Raw genomic sequence first — 18,514 nt, forward strand, 5'->3', positions numbered from 1 at the left:
GAAGTGGGTAAAAATGAGAGGTAGGTTTAATTTTCTTAACAAATCCAGATATTTCCTCTAAAGTCAGGAGTTCGGTGCTAGAAAGAAAAGAGGGGCTCAAGTGGTTAAAGAGTGGTGTTTTTACAGCAGCAGAAAGAGCCCTAGTATTCAGCACACCTGATTAGTGTTGCATAATATTCAGATTTAGCTGTAGACAGAGCATCCTTAAAGAGCATATTCTTAAGAACAACGAGACAGGTCTTTGTGTGGAGGTGTTCCAAGTGGCAGCCTTTAACTTTAAGCTGAGGCAATTTCGGGGTGAAGCAGGGAGTGGACTGGATGTAAAAAACAGTTCAAAATTTCAAAGGAGCAGAAGACTGTGTAGTCTATTGTTAAAGGATACCTGTTCATCAGAAATAGATAAACTGGGTCTATTATGCATGCTGTCAATTCCATTGGAAAAGGCAGTGGTATCAATGTTTTTAATGTTGCAATATGAAATAGAGTGAAAAGAGTTTGTTTAGATAATAACATTAAAAAACAGCTTATGGACTGATATAGAGGTCAGATGTTACTCAGTTCTGAGGAATAACAGAACAGCAGATAAGGCTAAAAATATGAACTTAAGAGTGGATGGGAAAAATCTAATTGCTCCAGGCCAAAACTATCGAGATGATGTGAAATCCCCTGTAAGATTATTAGTGATAGTCCATACGTACATTAAAATCACCCAGCAGAAAAACATTTCAGGACATGGAACAGACTGAATTAGCAAACTCAGAAAATTCACTTAAGAAGTTCTTGTTCAACATTGGTAGACTTATCAAGTATAGTGGGAGTCTATTGTAAAACACTGGACTCAAATGAGGCATAGTTTTAGATATTTTTCTACTTTCCCCTCATTGTAGAGTATCAAGAGACCAGCACCACAACCACGCTCATACATACTCCCCTGCCCATGGAGAATAACAACAGGTGACTACTGTGGAGAAGATGAAACCATTGTTTTATTACACTGTCTGATTCTGACCAGATTCTTTAACCTGGATGGCATTACATTGGCCTCCAGTAACACTGAAGAATCTAGGAGTCGTTTTTGACCAGAATATGTCCTTCAGTGTGCATATTAAATGAATATGCAGGACTGCTGACTTACATGTGTGCTCTCGTCTATTCCCAGTCACTTCTGGTGTTCCCCAAGGCTCGGTCTTAGGCCCTCTAGTCTTCATAATAGGAGGAGCACCTCCTTACCTTTCTGATCTGTTAAGCATTACTTCTTCTGCCGGCTCACTTCGATCTTCTTCTATCCAACTTGCTCTGCCTTCTTTCGGCCTCACCATGGGAAGCAGAGCCTTCAGCTGCTCTGCTCCCAGCCTGTGGAGCTCTCTACCCCCAGATATAAGAAACATTGGTTCTCTCCCTCAGTTTAAATCCCAACTCAAAACCCATCTGTTCAAATCTGCATATTCACTGTAAACTAATTATTTTATCTTGTGCTTTTTGTTTTTTTATTGTTCTTCATTATCATTGTTCTATTATGTGTCTTATTCTATATTAAGTGTCCTTGGGTGTCTTGAAAGGTGCTTTTAAATAAATAATGTGGTTCCTGGAGTATTTAAAAGCAGAATGGGAGGCAGAGCCTTCAGCTTCCAGGCCCCACTTCTGTAGAACCAGCTCCAGTTTGGATTCAGGTGACAGACACTATCTCTACTTTTAAGATTAGGCTTCAAACTTTCCTTTTTTAAAAAGTATAAAGGTTGGATCAGGTTATCCAGAATCCTCCCTTAGTTACACTGCAATAGGTCTAGGGATTCCCATGATGCACTGTTTGTTCTTTACTCAGCTTTTTCACCACTCTGCATTTAATCATTATTTACTCTCAGCATCTTGTCCGGTTCTTCCTGTTGAAAATGGGTTTTTCCTTCCCACTCTCCCAAGGCGCTTGCTCATAGGGGCTCATCTGATTTCTGGGGTTTTCTCTGTATTATTGAAGAGTCTCTACCTTGCATTATAAAGTACCTTGAGGCAACTGTTGTGATGTTGTTGCGCTATATAAATAAAATTGAACTAAGTAGCCATATTCCATTTTCTAAGAGACTAAGCTGTTGATAGGATTTGAGTTCTTATTTTCTCTTTGAGGCCAAGTGGTGCTAGAGTTTTGTAGTTTGATTTTTTTTTTTTTTACGTGTGACTTTCAAGCAAAATCTCCCTGGTTTGCACTATGGAGGGGACATAAATGCCTTCTCGGTTGTGTCAGCAAATGCATCCAGTGTGTTTAAAAAAACAATAAATGAATAAAAACTGTAAAAATCCTTTGTGAATAAAAAAGTGGCTGCAAGTATCTTATAACATTCTGGTCCAGTTTCCACACTGGCAGTAATTCATCATGGTGGTCTCAGTCCCATGAGTGTGAAATTTGGGGCATATCTGGGCCCCAAACCACGGGGTCTGGTTGGCCACTTAATCTGGGCCTCGAGCTCCACCTTGGACACTGGTATTGCCGCCCACATTCTGCTCTGGTTTGTGTGGGCTGGGTCTGCCCACCTTGTCCTCATTTGGGCTGCAAAGGAGCATGTTTGCTGGGGTATAAGTTTGCAATGTTTATATTGTTAAAGAATAATTTTGAAAGAGTGGTATCTTGTCAGAGTGAAGCCATTACTACTTATGCCTAAAAGAATACAAAGCTTAACAAATGAAAGCCAGATCAGGTCATCTATATTGGTAGAAAAGCATTTTTTGTCCAGCTTTGCACATTTTCTGCATTTTTGAATGATGTGATTTGTTGTTTTCATCTTGAGGAGCCACAGTAACCAGTGTCATGAGCAGTAAAGCTGTAGCATTATTAATCAAAATAATCACCTTCTGGAGGAGCGAACGCTTGGTGACTGTTCTGCACTGAGCTAGGCTTTAAGTGTAAGCAGCATACTTAAGATGGCAACCTGTGGCATGTTACAGAAGTAACAATGTGTTTTATTATAAATAAAATGTCAGAAAATATTTAACTTTATCACTCTACTGAATCTGCTAAGCCATACAAACAAACAAACCAATCAGCTAACCTCCTTGACACAGGGAAAGATCAAATCAGACAAAAACAGGATATAAATATGATGTCCTTTATTACCTGCAAATAACTGTACACTGTCATCATGTCACAATTCAGCCTTTTTTACAACTATACCATGAAGCAGACCTGAGCAGTTACATATGACTTCTGAAACCAGTGTCTCTCATCAGCCTCCAGGAAGATGAACCCCTGAGAAAAATCTTCACGTTGCACCTTTAAGAGATTTCATTCTGAACCACCAGGATTTACACGTGGGGAGAAAAATGCAATACATTTGTTAATCTGAGGGTGTCTGCATTATACACTCCAGTTTCTGAGCTGGAGCCTCATTGTCTTCAGTGTGTTGTGCTCTCGCTGACTCCACCTCCGAGCTGGCCATTAGCGCTGACTCCCTCTGTGTGAGCCGCTCAAGGACCAAATCAGCGGTGCTGGAGAGACTGTGCTGCAAAGACAAAGGGGAGTGAAATAATGAGTGTCTGCAGGGGTGACAACGCTAACGTGTGGATTAAGATATTTATTTTTCCACAAGCAGATCATGGTGATTCTTTTTCTTTGGAGCTTAATATGGATGCTTTCTCATTCCAGCTGCTCAGTGATGAAGAATAGCACTTGAATCACAAAAGCTCATTCTGAAGGCGAAATCCAACTAAAATCATTAATGAAGTCATAAACGTGGGCTAAAAACCACATGAAATCATTTTCCGTTTAAAGTTTTGCAGCTGGCAACTCGATGTCAGCTCAAATACTTCTTCTTAGCTTGAGTTCAGCAGGCAGTGACCATGAGGACGCTACACAGTACCATGACTGTCACACAGGTTTCAGCTACAAACCTGTAAGATGTGCAGTCCCTTCAGTGTGAGAACAGCCAGCTCTCTCAAACCATCTGCAGTTAAATCCAAGTATATGAGGGACAGCAAAGGACTTTTGAAGCTCCGTCTCCACTGCAGCTGAAACTGTCCATTTTGTCCACTTCCCATGGGCTGGAATTTATAACACAGCAATTCCTGCATTATAGAAAAAGAGGATTTATATATAAATCTATCATTTTAAATCAAAAAACAAAACCTATAATCTTTCCCTTTCAATCATACTCACTTCCTCCGTACCTACTTTGCCACTTTATTCATGAGCAGATCTTCTATATTCTTACAATCAGAAAATCCCATGAAGACAGAAAGCTGTTAGTGTATCCTGCTAACGATACGGTGCCTATGTTTCATTTATTCCTCTGAGCCAGCGAGGTCCATTTATATTCAAAAACTATTAAAAACAGATCAAGAAGTCACAACAATGCACCGGCTCATATCTTCCTTCTTTGCTGTGAACAAACAGTGCAGTTTGTTTTGAGTCAATCCCACACATCCACAGCATCCTGCTGGTGAAACTAATCACCAGAGTAGAAATTATTTTTCTACAGCTACAAGTAGTAATAAATGCACTCCTTTTTTCCCAGTTAAGACCTACAATAAGTAGCATTTCCATGAAATGACTGAGCCTTTATCTTAAGTGGCAAGCAGTGAAAAAGATTTGTGTTCAATGGCAACCATCAATCATGGAGCTAAGGGCTTCAGGCCAAGGGTTTAAGTATTAAGAGATGGATAAATACATTGACTTTTATTAAAAAAGTAAAATAAATAAATAAAATACAGCCTATCCATTAGTAAAGGTCTTACCTGTCCATATGTGCCCAACAGCACCTCCTTCTGCCCATCAAAATCCAGATCGATGACCAGAGCACAAACTACTGCGTCCCACTGGTCACTTTCCAAGAGGCATGTGGCCTGGGACAAACCGTCCTTCTGGACATCTCTGCAATAAAAGACATGCAACAAAAAAACCTACAATTTCTTCGTCTTCAGAGAGAAAGCAAAACTGCACAAAACCATTCATTTGTCTCTGACCTGTACACAACTGCCATCTCTATGGTACTGGCCACTAGTAGGTTATAGCTTTCCATTTCCACACCTGGAAAAGAAGAAGAAACGGACAATCTTGAGGTGCGCTGCAGATTCACAAAGTGAAGCAGAGATCAGATGTAACAGAGGAGTATCGTACCGGCCTCTGTGTGGAAGCTCAGAGGGAACAGCAGCACGGTAGAGATTGGACTGTCAAACTGGACCCGCCAGCTCTGCAAAACCTCTGACATAAACACACACAGACACAATACTGAAAACACAAATACAGAAACACACTTGGGGACATCAATGATAAAGCCAAAATGATGGATAGACACACCTATAAACTTAATATTGCATGGACGTAATTAGGCTTTGGCTTCTTTTAACATACTTCAACAAATCTTTAATCGAACTAGACAACTTTTTATTGTAGAGAGCATTGTATGGTGGAATGTAACCTATGTTATGCTACGTGTGGGAAAGAATCTCATTTAACATTTTAAAGATTTATAGTCAAGAACTCTCACTCTGGTCTTGATGCCAAGTGTCATGTCTGGGGAAAACCAGACACCTCTCACCACCTTGCCAATACCATCGCTACAGTGAAGCATGGTGGTGGCTGCATCACGCTATGCAGCAGGAACTGGGAGACCAGTCGAGGGAAAGATGAATGTATCAATATACAGAGCCATTCCTGATGATAGCCAGAGTGGTCTGAACCTCAGGGTGGGAGTAGATTCATCTTCCAGCAGGACAACAACCCTAAACACAGCCTACATAACAAAGGAGTAGCTTTGGGTGAGTGGCCCAGCCAGAGCCCAGACTTTAATCCGATTGAAAGAGAATGGAGAGATTTGAAAGTGAACCGACACTCCAACCTGTTGGAGCTTGAGCGATTCTGTAAGAAGAATGGGAGAAACTTCTCAAAAATAGGTGTGCTAGCTTGTAGCTTCATACTGAAAAAGACTTGAGACTGCAATTGCTGCCAAAGGTGCTTCAACAAAGTACTGAACAAAGGCTGTGAATACTTACATGTACATCCATGTCATATTTTTGGTTTTTCACCTTGTGATTATGGAGCATTGTGTGCACAATTTTGAGGTGAAAAATGAATTTCATTTATTTTTGGAATAAGGCTGTAATGTAACAAAATGTGTAACAAGTGAAGTTGTGAATACTTTTCGGATGCACTGTATGTTCAGCATTCCTGCAGAGAAGCCGGGAGTTCAGTTTGACTAAGTCAGTGGTGGTTAAGGAATCATGAGACAGTCGTGTGATGGAGCGACTCTAAGAGGAACGTTCAAGTACGTTCCACTCGCCTCACCTAGCTCAGTCTGGCTGACCACAGCTAGCCCAACACAGCCATTCTGACAGCCAAACACCGAGAGCCGCCGGCCTCCAGCTATGCTCTGTATATCCATCCATAACACACTGCACAGAGAGAAGGAAACAAAAACGTGTTTACAGATGATACGTGTGTTTTTTTCTCGTATCAATAACAATGAAAGTATTTACCCAACTATCATAGTTTGCTTCCAAGAAGCCAAACGTTCTTGTCATTGTTAAAGTAGACACACTTGTTCAGGCTTTCTGGAAGTCATTCAAACTTTTTCTTTGGACACTGGCTACTTTTTCCCTTTTTTCAGAGAAATGCTTTTTGTTTGTTAAGCCGTTATTATTATGATGCTAAATAAACAACAGCTTGATTAAAAAAGGCACCTAACTCAAGGGACGAATCTTTGCTTTCTACACATAATAGACAACTTAGTAAAAAACTAATTTTAACTTGTATCATTAGACAGTTCGTTACTAGCGGCCCATCACAAAAAATACAAATTGCTCCCAGTTCATTAGTTTAATCTTTGGAAAATTTCCAGAGATGTGCCTGACAGTTTGATGGGCATAAAATTATATTTTTGTGCCAACGAGGTGATTCCCAAAGAGCTACAGTACTGGGAATAATTATTTGGCCTCTTCCTGATTACTTAGCTTTGCGTAAATCTATCATACTTAAATGTTTCAAATCATCAAAGGAATTTTTATATTCAAAGATAACCCGAGGAAATGCAAAACTCAGTTTTTAAATTATGAATTTAATTTATTTTATGAAGAAAAAAAACTATTCAAGCCTACCTGACCTGTCGGAGAAAGAAAGGAAAGCGTCTGGCACTCTCGGAGTAATTTGGGTAGGCTGGCTGGGTAGGAAGGTTCCTGCTATTGCAGGTTTTTTCTATTTGTTAATAATGGCTCTCACTGTGATTTGCTGAAGTCCCACATCTTTGGAAATTTCTTTTTTACACTTCCCAGACTGACAGATATCAGTGACTTTGTTTTTCATCTCTTGCTGAGTTTCTTTAGGTCCTGACATGATGTGCTGCTTTTTCTTTTAGAGCTCTTTTTCACAGTAAATCTATTCATTTCATTTTGTTGCCTGGTGTATAACAATGATCACTTTATGAGTTTTAGTATTATCTGTATTTATTTGTTTCTCGTTAAATCATTATTGTATGGGAGGTGTCGGCAGGTATTACACAACAAATCCAACATTTTTTAAAGGCACTGAGCAAAGAACAAGACCAAAAACTGAAGACTTTCCCCACACTGAGGGTGTGAATGCTTGTCTGTCTCTCTGTGTTAGCCCTGCTGCAGGTTGGCAACCAGTCTAGCGTGTAGCCGCATCTTGCCCTATGGGAGCTGCCTCAAGCCTCGTCGTGACCCTTAATCGGATAAGTGGAAAAAGAATGGATGATAGATCTGAAACATGTGGGACTTGTCTCGGTCTCATTGTTCAACTCTCAGTGTTGCTGACTGTTATTATATGCACCATCCTCTTCGTAACTTCGTATCTTAAAACATTCTTTCCACATTTCCATGCTTCCTTCGTTACTCAAACTTCAGTAAATGACACTATAATGACATTATCGTTCTTGTGTATAGTAATAGACCTGCTAACTGAGTACAAACAAACTGTACAAACAGTGATCAGAACAGTAAGCTGGATAATGTGGGAAATCATGAATCTGATTAACAGAGAAACACATAATGCTCATCCCTCATCAAACCCAATCAGCCCAGCGGCCACATCCAGAGAGATGAGAGCTGAAGGGACTCACTTGCTGGGAAGCTGCTGCAGCTCGGGGAAGAGTCTCTCCACTGGCTGCTCTTCAAACTGATGCAAGGAGGCGTTCTGTTAGACACAAGAGAGTCAGGCTGAATGCAACGCTGATGTTTGCATGATCAAAGTAAACATCTTCAGATATACAAAGTTACAACAGATTACAATCATATTTTATCTCCAATGCTTCCTGTAGTATTAGTTCTGTTGCATGCATCTATATGGTTTCATTTTAAATTTTGGAAGACGATTAGGATTTTTTTTTTTTTTCACAGTTTTGGAACAAAAATCAGAATTCTGACTTTTTTTCATAAAATTCTTTTAAAAAGAATTTTTTTAATGATTTTTCCTGTCTGATTATATTCAGGTTCCTAAGTGAACACTAAAGCAGGGTTTACTTGCTGTGATCTTTCCTCCTGTTCATGCTAGCCATAACAAAATCCCTTTATTATGTGCTTCCAGTGGAGGTGACGAGGAAGAACAAAGCACAGTTCTTGTTTTCTGCTAGTATGAGGCTTCAGAAGTATGACTGAGACAAATCCAATGGCTGTTTGGTCCAACACTCCCTCTGGAATTTCCAGGGATGGTGTCCCTGCTGAGCTGCAGTGGAGCTTAGACAACACATAGAGTGGGTTTCACAGTAAACAGGCTCTCACTGTGGAAGACATTTTTATTTTTGGCTCTTCTGAAAGGCTGAAGCCAGATTTTACTTTATGTTCAACAATATTTTTAAAGAAAGATGTTTGAAGATTTTTTCCCCACAGCTTCCACTGGGAACACAAAGAGAAGCCATCCAACCGTTTACTTTCTGATGGTTAGACATGAGAGGTGATTCCCAACTCTAATGTCTGCAATCCCCTACTTAGTCTGCTGCTACCGTGACTCCACATAATGGATAAAGGGACTTACTAGAGAATACATTGATACACAGATGAGAAGGAGACAAATATTTTAAGTTGTCATTAGAATGCACTGATCTGGTATTGTCTCTGACCTCCTTGTAAAGGTGGATCCTCTGGTCATGACCGCTTAGCAGAAACACCGTCTCACTCCCTCCTTCAGCACACTGCACTCTGACAGACAGAGGGAGACAAGCTCACTCACATGATAAATGGTAAATGGACTGGTACTTATATACATTATACTGCTACTTCGATATATTTCTACTTAATTTGAGCACTAAATGCTTTCTACTTCGAGTCTCACTCACCCAATCACACATTCATACAGCTTCTATCTATACCTAAGCATTTTATTTGTACTGGTACTTTAACACAGACAGAAGGAGCCAGGAGTCAAGCTACCGACACCCTGACTGGTAGACGACCTGCTCTACCTGAGAAAAACATTACATTTACTATCCAGACACACACACACACACACAGTCTGTACTTAAACTGCTCAGTGACTGAGCACAGCCATAAAGACACTAAAGCCCATTCATGAATATTCCTGTACCAGCTCATGAAAAATAATGGACTCCAGCTGAGAAACTGAGTCAGCCTGCAGAAACACGATGATTCAGCACAGCAATAGGATATAAAATGTGGTAACAATAGATTTATCAGTACTTGAGAAAAACATTAAATATTTAACAGCACTGAAATCTCAGTTGTCAAGTAGCTAAAGTTGTAATGCTACCAGCCTGGAGTTGTGTTTCTGTATTTTGTAATGATTGATAATCATATAAACGGTCCACAGTTCTGCAGAATGATTATTGTGCATGTATTTTTTATTTACTTTTAATTGTTTTCCATGTATTCTTGTTTTAAAATGTCTACAAAATGTGTGATTTTTTAGCAATTTTCTGAGCTATTTTTAAGCTAAACTGTCCAACATGAATCTAATAGACTTGGGCAGGACATCAGCTCACCTCCTGAATGTGAGCCAGGATGTATGTGTGTTATTCCTCTGCTGTCTGTTTCTATGATAACAGCAGGGGAAGCACACAAACAAGCTTCTGCTCCCTCAACTGAAGTGGATTTTCTTCCTTGCTGGAATCCCAAACACAGGTGCCAGCATCATATTGATCAGCGTGTCATTTCATGCTGCTTGATTAGTAGGAGTACGCTGCAGCAGCGCGTACACTCAGACACTGTCAGAGTTTTGGCCATTAGAACTCTGAACTCTTTCACTATGTAAGCAAAAACAGCATGAGCAAAGACGTCACGAATATCTTTTACATGAGTCATCTTTCACGTTAAACTGCCAAAAATCACATTTTGCATATCCAGCTTCAGTGTGAAGCCCTTACAGCCACCACCTGTATTGTGCCTGTTTGTTTCTTAGTAATTTCTGATTGACGCTACAGCCCAAAGGAGATCGTCATAACCTGCAGCAGGAGATCAGGAAGAGCTCGGTTTTCTCTTTTAATTCTTGGTTAAAACTATGTGGCAAAATCTGCAAGGTTAGTTACCATGGTGACTATAGTCAGCAAGAACTATCTTTGTACAGCAGCAAACTTACTCTGTGTGGTAAAGCTGGAAGGGCGTGAACTGCAGCTCCAGATTCAGGCAGCTCTCTGTTCAGAGAAACACGACATGATCAGGACATGTCAGCGAGAGCACAACACATACGCAGACAATGCATCGCTCACGTGCAATAGAGTCCAGGTTGAACTCTGAGCCAGGTTCATAGTCACAGTAGATATTTAGGAATGGAGTGGCTTTGTCCCCAGAGTCCTGCGAGGAGATCAGCCATGAATCAGTATGCTTCTACCATGGCACAGTTCATACTCTGATTTTAAAGTTACAATACCTTAATGAAGGTGATGCCCACCACCAGACCTCTCTTGGGTGGAGACTTGATGAAAGCATCGATTGATACGATCTCTGCATCAACTAGATAAGAAAACAGAGTCAAACCTTTTCAGCACTGAGCCACTACAAACAACAACGTGCATCATAACAGAATTAACATACGACCGTACACCGACAGCTTCATCATTCATTTCAGACTTACAGAATGATTTATCTTGTTTGTTTTTTCTGAAATAACAGGATAAATATTCAGAGAAAATGTTTCATTATAAGGCAGAAAATCTGTTTTGTTGCTCTGCGCTAATGAGAGAGAGATGCTCTCCTTCATGAAGTAAGATCTATATTGTTAACCTCCACCAATATCATCTACAGTATATTGCTCAGACCCTTTATGTTTATTTGAAAACTTTTTTTAGAATACAAAATATATTCAGCAGATACACTGTGATGTCATTTAAAACGAAAACAAAAATGTATGCCCTACGCAAACTCTACAGACTAGAAGAAGAAATATAAAACGTATATTAAAGCAGTAAATATTCAACATCACCATTAAAATAAAGAACACATTCATGTATCAGTTCTGAATAGTTCTTCACCACCCTTCACACCATTTATATCAAACGCAGCAACACTTTCTCTTCTGTTGTGAAAGTATTTCATTGATCATATCACAATGCCTTCATTTATTACCCGATTCACTTATTAAGCTCCCTGTACCACTGTATTTAAGTTTGATCACTATGGCCACTGATTATTGTTTTTAGTTTGCTTTTTTCTGTTTTGTTTGATTTTCTGTCATTTGTATCTTTTTAGTGCTGTTACATTGTATTTATTCATACTGTATCCCAGCGGTCCCCAGCCTTTTTTGCATCACAGACCGGTTTATGTCCGACAATATTTTCACGGACCGGCATTTAAGGTCCCTATTGCCAGTCTTGGCAGCCGGGGGTCAGTCCGCCAGGGCCTCCGCTCCTGGCCGCCACCCGGCACACAATGCACCCGACCCCTATGGCGCCTCCTGCGGGTGGTGGGCCTGCGGGAGGATGGGCCCATGTCTCCTCTTCGGGCTGTGCCCGGCCGGGCCCCATGGACTAAGGCCCGGCCACCAGACGCTCGCCCTCGGGCACCCTCCCCGGGCCTGGCTCCAGGGCGGGGCCCCGGTAACCCTATCCCGGGCAGGGTAAACTGTTCCCTCGATGTCCTTTTCATAAGGGTCACCTCTCTGGTGGGGAAGGAGCCTGAGTTAGTGCGTGAGGTTGAGAGGTACCGGCTAGATATAGTCGGGCTCACCTCTACACATGGCTTGGGCTCTGGAACCAGTCTCCTGGAGAGGGGCTGGACTCTGTCTCAGTCTGGAGTTGCCCCTGGTGAGAGGCGGCGGGCTGGGGTGGGTATCCTAATATCCCCTCGGCTTGCTGCCGGTACGTTGGGGTTTTTCCCGGTGGACGAGAGGGTTTGTTCCCTGCGCCTTAGGGTCGGGGAACGGGTCCTGACAGTCATCTGCGCTTATGCGCCGAGTGGCAGTTCAGAGTACCCAGCCTTCTTAGAGTCCCTGGGGGGGGGGGGGGGGGGGGGGGGTGCTGGAGGGTGCTCCACCTGGAGACTCTGTTGTCCTGCTGGGAGACTTCAATGCTCACGTGGGTAAAGACAGCGAGACCTGGAGGGGCGTGATTGGTAGGAACGGCCTCCCTGATCTGAACCCGAGCGGTGCTCTGTTATTCGACTTCTGTGCTAATCACAGTTTGGCCATAACGAACACCCTGTTCGAACATAAGAGTGTCCATAAGTGCACGTGGCACCAGGACGCTCTAGGCCGTAGGTCGATGATCGATTTTGTAATCGTATCAGCAGACCTGCGACCATATGTTCTGGACACTCGGGTAAAGAGAGGGGCTGAGCTGTCAACTGATCACCACCTGGTGGTGAGTTGGATCAGGTGGCGGGGTAAGACGCTGGACAGACCTGGTGCACCTAAACGCGTAGTGAGGGTGTGCTGGGAACGTCTAGCAGAGGCCCCAGTCCGCGAGATCTTCAACGCACACCTCCGGCAGAGCTTCAACAGCATTCCGAGGGAGACTGGGGACATTGAGTCCGAATGGACCATGTTCAGCGTCTCCATTGCCGAAGCTGCTGCATTGAGCTGCGACCGCAAGGTGGTTGGTGCCTGCCGTGGTGGTAATCCCCGAACCAAATGGTGGACACCAGAGGTGAAGGGAGCCACCAGGCTGAAGAAGGAGTCCTATCGGGCTTGGTTAGCCTGTGGGACTCCGGAGGCAGCCGACAGGTATCGACAGGCCAAGCGGAATGCGGCTCGGGCAGTGGCTGAAGCAAAAACTCGGGTGTGGGAGGAGTTCGGAGAGGCCATGGAAAAAGACTTTCGGACTGCCTCGAAGAGATTCTGGCAAACCGTCGTCTCAGGAGGGGAAAGCGGTGCTCTACCTGCACTGTGTATAGTGCTGGCGGAGCGCTGCTGACGTCGACTGAGAAAATTGTCAGGCGGTGGAAGGAATACTTCGAGGACCTCCTTAATCCCACTGACACGTCTTCCGAGGAGGAAGCAGAGTCTGGGGATGAGGGGAATGACCCGCCAATTTCCGGGGGCGAGGTCACTGAGGCAGTTAAACAACTCCTTGGTGGCAGAGCCCCTGGTGTTGATGAGGTCCGCCCCGAGTTCCTGAAGGCTCTGGACGTTGTAGGGCTGTCCTGGTAGACACGCCTCTGCAATGTTGCGTGGAGATCAGGGGCAGTACCTGTGGACTGGCAGACCGGGGTGGTGGTCCCCATCTTCAAGAAAGGGGACCGGAGGGTGTGTTCCAACTACAGGGGGATCACACTCCTCAGCCTCCCTGGGAAAGTCTATGCCAGGGTGCTGGAAAGGAGAGTTCGTCCGTTAGTCAAACCTCGGATACAGGAGGAACAATGCGGTTTTCGTCCTGGTCGCGGAACACTGGACCAGCTCTTTATCCTTTCCAGGATACTTGAGGGTGCATGGGAGTTTGCCCAACCAGTCTACATGTGTTTTGTGGACTTGGAGAAGGCATTCGACCGTGTCCCTCGGGGTGTCCTGTGGGAGGTGTTGCGGGAATATGGGGTGTCTGGCCCATTGCTACGGGCCATTCGATCCCTATACAACCGTTGCAAGAGCTTGGTTCGCATTGCCGGCAATAAGTCGGACTCGTTCCCGGTGGGTGATGGGCTCCGCCAGGGCTGCCCTTTGTCTCCGGTTCTGTTCATAATTTTTATGGACAGGATTTCTAGGCGCAGCCAAGTGGCGGAGGGCTTTCGCTTTGGTGGCCTCAGAATCTCATCTCTGATTTTTGCAGATGATGTGGTTCTGTTGGCTTCATCGGGTGAGGGCCTCCAGCTCGCACTGGAGCGGTTCGCAGCCGAGTGTGAAGCAGCGGGAATGAGGATCAGCACCTCCAAATCTGAGGCCATGGTTCTCAGCCGGAAAAGGGTGGAGTGCCCACTCCGGGTCGGGGATGAGTTCCTGCCCCAAGTGGAGGAGTTCAAGTATCTCGGGGTCTTGTTCGCGAGTGATGGGAGAAGGGAGCCGGAGATCGACAGACGGATTGGGGCTGCAGCTGCAGTAATGCGGACGCTGCACCGGTCCGTCGTGGTGAAGAGGGAGCTGAGTGTAAAAGCGAAGCTCTCAATTTACCGGTCGATCTACGTCCCTACCCTCACCTATGGCCACGAGCTGTGGGTAGTGACCGAAAGAACGAGATCGCGGATACAAGCGGCAGAAATGAGCTTCCTCCGAAGGGTGGCTGGCCTCTCCCTTAGAGATAGGGTGAGAAGTTCGGCCATCCGGGAGGGGCTCAGAGTAGAGCAGCTGCTGCTCCACATCGAAAGGAGCCAGCTGAGGTGGTTCGGGCATCTGACAAGGATGCCCCCTGGGCGCCTCCTGGGTGAGGTGTTCCAGGCATGTCCCACCGGGAGGAGGCCCCGGGGCAGACCCAGGACACGCTGGAGAGATTATATCTCTCGGCTGGCCTGGGAACGCCTTGGTATTCCCCCGGATAAGCTGGAGGAGGTGGCTGGGGAGAGGGAGGTCTGGGCCTCTTTGCTTAGGCTGCTGCCCCCGCGACCCGGCCCCGGACAAAGCGGATGAAGATGGATGGATGGATGGATGGATGGCATTTAAGGTGTCGCGGAAAAATACAACAAAATAAAACCAAAAGAAAAGATTTATTAATAACACACTGGAAAAGACCCAGGGAAACCAAGTTTACGATAATAACGTTAAAAAAATAATGATAAAAACTGATAAAAACCCTGAAAACCATCAATTTTACACCCGGGCCTCAACTCTCGCAGCCTGGTACCAAACGACCACGGACCGGACCGGACTTGTACTGGTGCGTGGCCCAGGGGTTGGGGACCGCTGCTGTATGTTGTCTCAAACCGCATACAGCAGGAGAATATGTATATTCTCCTTTATTTAATCTGTTTTGTTGAAGGCTGGTTTTAAAGTTTTGGCTTCTGTGACACAATAAATTCCAGTCTTCAGCATAAATCAACAATCTTATCATTTTATAATAATATAGAAGGGATGCACTGATTGGGCGAAGGAAACAAAAAATCTTCATTACAATAACTGTTTCAAGTCTTCATCCTACTATCTGTGACATCTAATCTCAACAGAAAACCACGGGTGAGCTGAAATAATAAACATGACATGAGTCATGACATGAGTAATAAACATGACATGAGTCAAAAAGACTAATATCAGACCATATTTGTGCATTCCTATAGGTCATTCTGAAATATACAATCTGTACAATTGTTTAGTTGTTGCTTGAAGTGTTAAACTTCTGTAATTTTACGTGAGTAAAATATTCAGTGCATGCAGTTTACGTTGAAACACAGTCTTTCTATTGTGTTGTGTAGCTTCCTTACCTTAAGGACAAGCTCTGTAGCAACATCTATGTGCACATATCTGAGTACTTGCACAACAAAGGAGTAAAACAAGAGTTCTTTCCAGTCCCCACTCACTGGGGCCCCTATAGCTTCATTTTAAGTCGTCTATTGGTTGTTAAGGGGGGGAGGGGATAAAGTCTGTCAGACCTCAAAAACCAGGGGCCCCAATCATTGAACCTGTCTGTTTCTATGTGGCTTTTTTGTCATGCAAATTACTTTTTAGCCACTTACTTCCATTCACTCTTACTCCACAAGGACCATCTCATCACATGCTGGAGCCCTGACTTAACTGCAGCAGACTTCTGTACTTTGAACAGGTCTGCTGTTTACTGCACAGTATTGCCTGGATTGTGTCTTACAGTTCAGAACCAATGGGTGACAGCAGTTACGTCCTATCTGTTATGTACAGTCTATTTTCCAAACCCAGGGATCAAGTCCATAAGAAAAAGACTGTTAACACAGAGATGTTAATATACAGTCAGGTCTCTTCAAAGAGTCACACAAATGTAAGGAGTTTATAGACGACAGGTGAAGGTATAAGTTGTTCTGATCCAAAAATCTACTTTGACGGATGCTGTCTTCTATAATTGCTTTTAAGATTTATTTATTTTTTTTAATTTTTATTTTATTTGATAGAAGATCCAGGAAACAGGAAAGGAGGTCTAGGTCTAATGTTTAATGTGTAGGAAATAGTAGAAATAAACATAATTTCTTCAGTACTGAAACTTGAGTTCTTGAGCACTTGACCCGTCTTTCCCCTGCGTACCTGGGATGTAAGTGAACTGAACCTCCTTGGCCACCGGTCGGATCTTCTGCTGCAGCTCTTGGTATCTGAAACACACCACCTTCCCCTTGAGAGTGGCCGCTAACAGCTCCTGCTCCCCGGCCTGACACAGCCCGTAAATGTTGCTCTGTGACGGGAAGCGGCTGAAACTGTCCTCCACGAAGGGATACGATTCTCGGAGCATCTTGCAGGATACAAGCACAGTCACTGGTTTATATTACGATTTGTATTAAACATTTAGACTTTTCCCCGTTCATGCTTGTGTAGTGGCTGCAGAGCCCTCAAACTCCACAACAATGAGTTGGATTAAAAATGTTCCCGCTCGTTCATTTCGAAATTCAGCTAACACTCTCCACAAATTGCATATCGACGCTAAAATAACTCAGTTAATATAATTTCATTCTGATATCACATATCCTCTAACGAGTGTCTCTAAGATATAATAAACAACTTGAATAGCCATAGACAGTACGCATGAAGAAAAATATCCGGGTTTGACCCGAGCTGCGTTCACTTTCATTGGAAATATGGGATTTAATATCTATAAGGGACTCAGGGGAGAGAAAACCCGGGCCACTGTGGACAAAACCGCTATCGGAATAATTGAAAATATTGCTATATTTTAGAAAGTAATTTTAAGGTAGATTTGTCGTTGTTCCCGTGAAATTTCTTCATTCTGTGGTCAAAACACAGCTGCCAGCTGACATTTTACGTGCATTTAAAATGTCACACATCCTTTACAGAGTAAAATCAGCCATTCTTTTTGAGGTACAAAAACGCTTAAATTGGTTGTAATTTAATATAAGCCTTCTCCCAGTTTGGTTTAATTCCTCCACTTTACTACGCCATGAAAGGCAGCGCGTGGCTTTTTTTCTTCGTGTAGTAAACGGGTGACAGATTCAGTGCATCGCTTGTATCGTGCTGCCATCTAGTGGCACTAAATCCCTCCTTTTTAAACAAGAAAGCATGTGCTGAAGTTTTTTTGTCTGGGATTTTAATTTTCTGGTTGCATTTATTTCAGTTCTAAAAATGTCTTTTTCCACGTACACCTTTGACAATTCCTGATTCAGTATTATTATATGCATGTGTGTTTAATTAATATTTGCTGCAACAAAACAATTAGTTGCATGAATACATTGATGCTCAACCACCAGAGGTCAGAGCTAACCCACTCATGCAGATGAAGAAATTCCAGAGACGCGTAGTGCGGTGATTAGCACTGACCTCTGCTCAAGTCCAGGCAGTGGGTTCTGCTTCCTCCTACAGTCCAAAAATACGCGTGGGTTTAGGTTAACTTGTGATTCTGAATTGGCTCTAGGCGTGAATGGTTGTCTGTGTGTTATCCAGGCGTGCGGCTTGGGTCTGTCCCAAGGGTCACACAACGATGGAACAACTTGCTCTGCTAAAACAGGCTTTCTGATCATTTCTACGGCGGAGGGTGAACATTAGAGCTCTAAACATTTAAGGATATTGTCTCACAGCATAATAAATGAGATGAGGGAACCGCCTTAGTTTACCTGCAGATCAAAGTGAAAATGATTTGATTGATGGACAGAACATGTATTTTTAGTGTGACCTGTGCGCTGTGAGCTGCTGTTCAAGCAGTCTAAAATATACTCAACAGCAGATTAGAATCATGCCGATATTTTATGCATGCACATTTCCGCACTTCACCCAGTCAAGTTAGACATTAGAAAGCTATACAATTCGTGCATATAACTCGTATTCCCCATCAGAGACTCAATAATGCACCTAAAACATGCTGTAAATAACAGAATAAGTGAAAAGGGGACTTCCAGCAGACTTTAAATCCTAACTCGGAACCTGCTGCAGATCAGGTTATGTGTTCAGTAAAGGTTAGCACAATGATTTAACGTTTCTTTTATGCCCGAAGATTTATCTAAGCTTCAGCGTCTGAATGATTGCTTAGATTTGATCAAACGTTGGATGGCTGCAAATTTCCTCCAACTCAACGAGGGGAAAACC

General features: G+C 43.3%; 1 protein-coding gene across 1 annotated transcript; it reads right to left on the reverse strand.

Moving 5' to 3' along the window:
* Positions 1-3,081: 3,081 nt before the first annotated feature.
* kptn (kaptin (actin binding protein)) lies at positions 3,082-17,033 on the reverse strand. The gene is made up of 12 exons (XM_080866569.1): positions 16,511-17,033; positions 10,817-10,899; positions 10,656-10,740; positions 10,526-10,580; positions 9,054-9,132; positions 8,058-8,131; positions 6,269-6,375; positions 5,102-5,185; positions 4,948-5,011; positions 4,720-4,855; positions 3,877-4,050; positions 3,082-3,488 (listed from the first exon to the last, which is right to left on the reverse strand). Exons 1-12 carry the CDS (start codon positions 16,710-16,712, stop codon positions 3,324-3,326), a joined length of 1,308 nt encoding a protein of 435 aa, XP_080722695.1. The 5' UTR covers positions 16,713-17,033; the 3' UTR covers positions 3,082-3,323.
* Between the last annotated feature and the right edge of the window lie 1,481 nt (positions 17,034-18,514).

Source organism: Rhamphochromis sp. 'chilingali', assembly GCF_963969265.1.
Source record: "Rhamphochromis sp. 'chilingali' genome assembly, chromosome: 19".
NCBI classification, from domain to species: Eukaryota; Metazoa; Chordata; class Actinopteri; order Cichliformes; family Cichlidae; genus Rhamphochromis; species Rhamphochromis sp. 'chilingali'.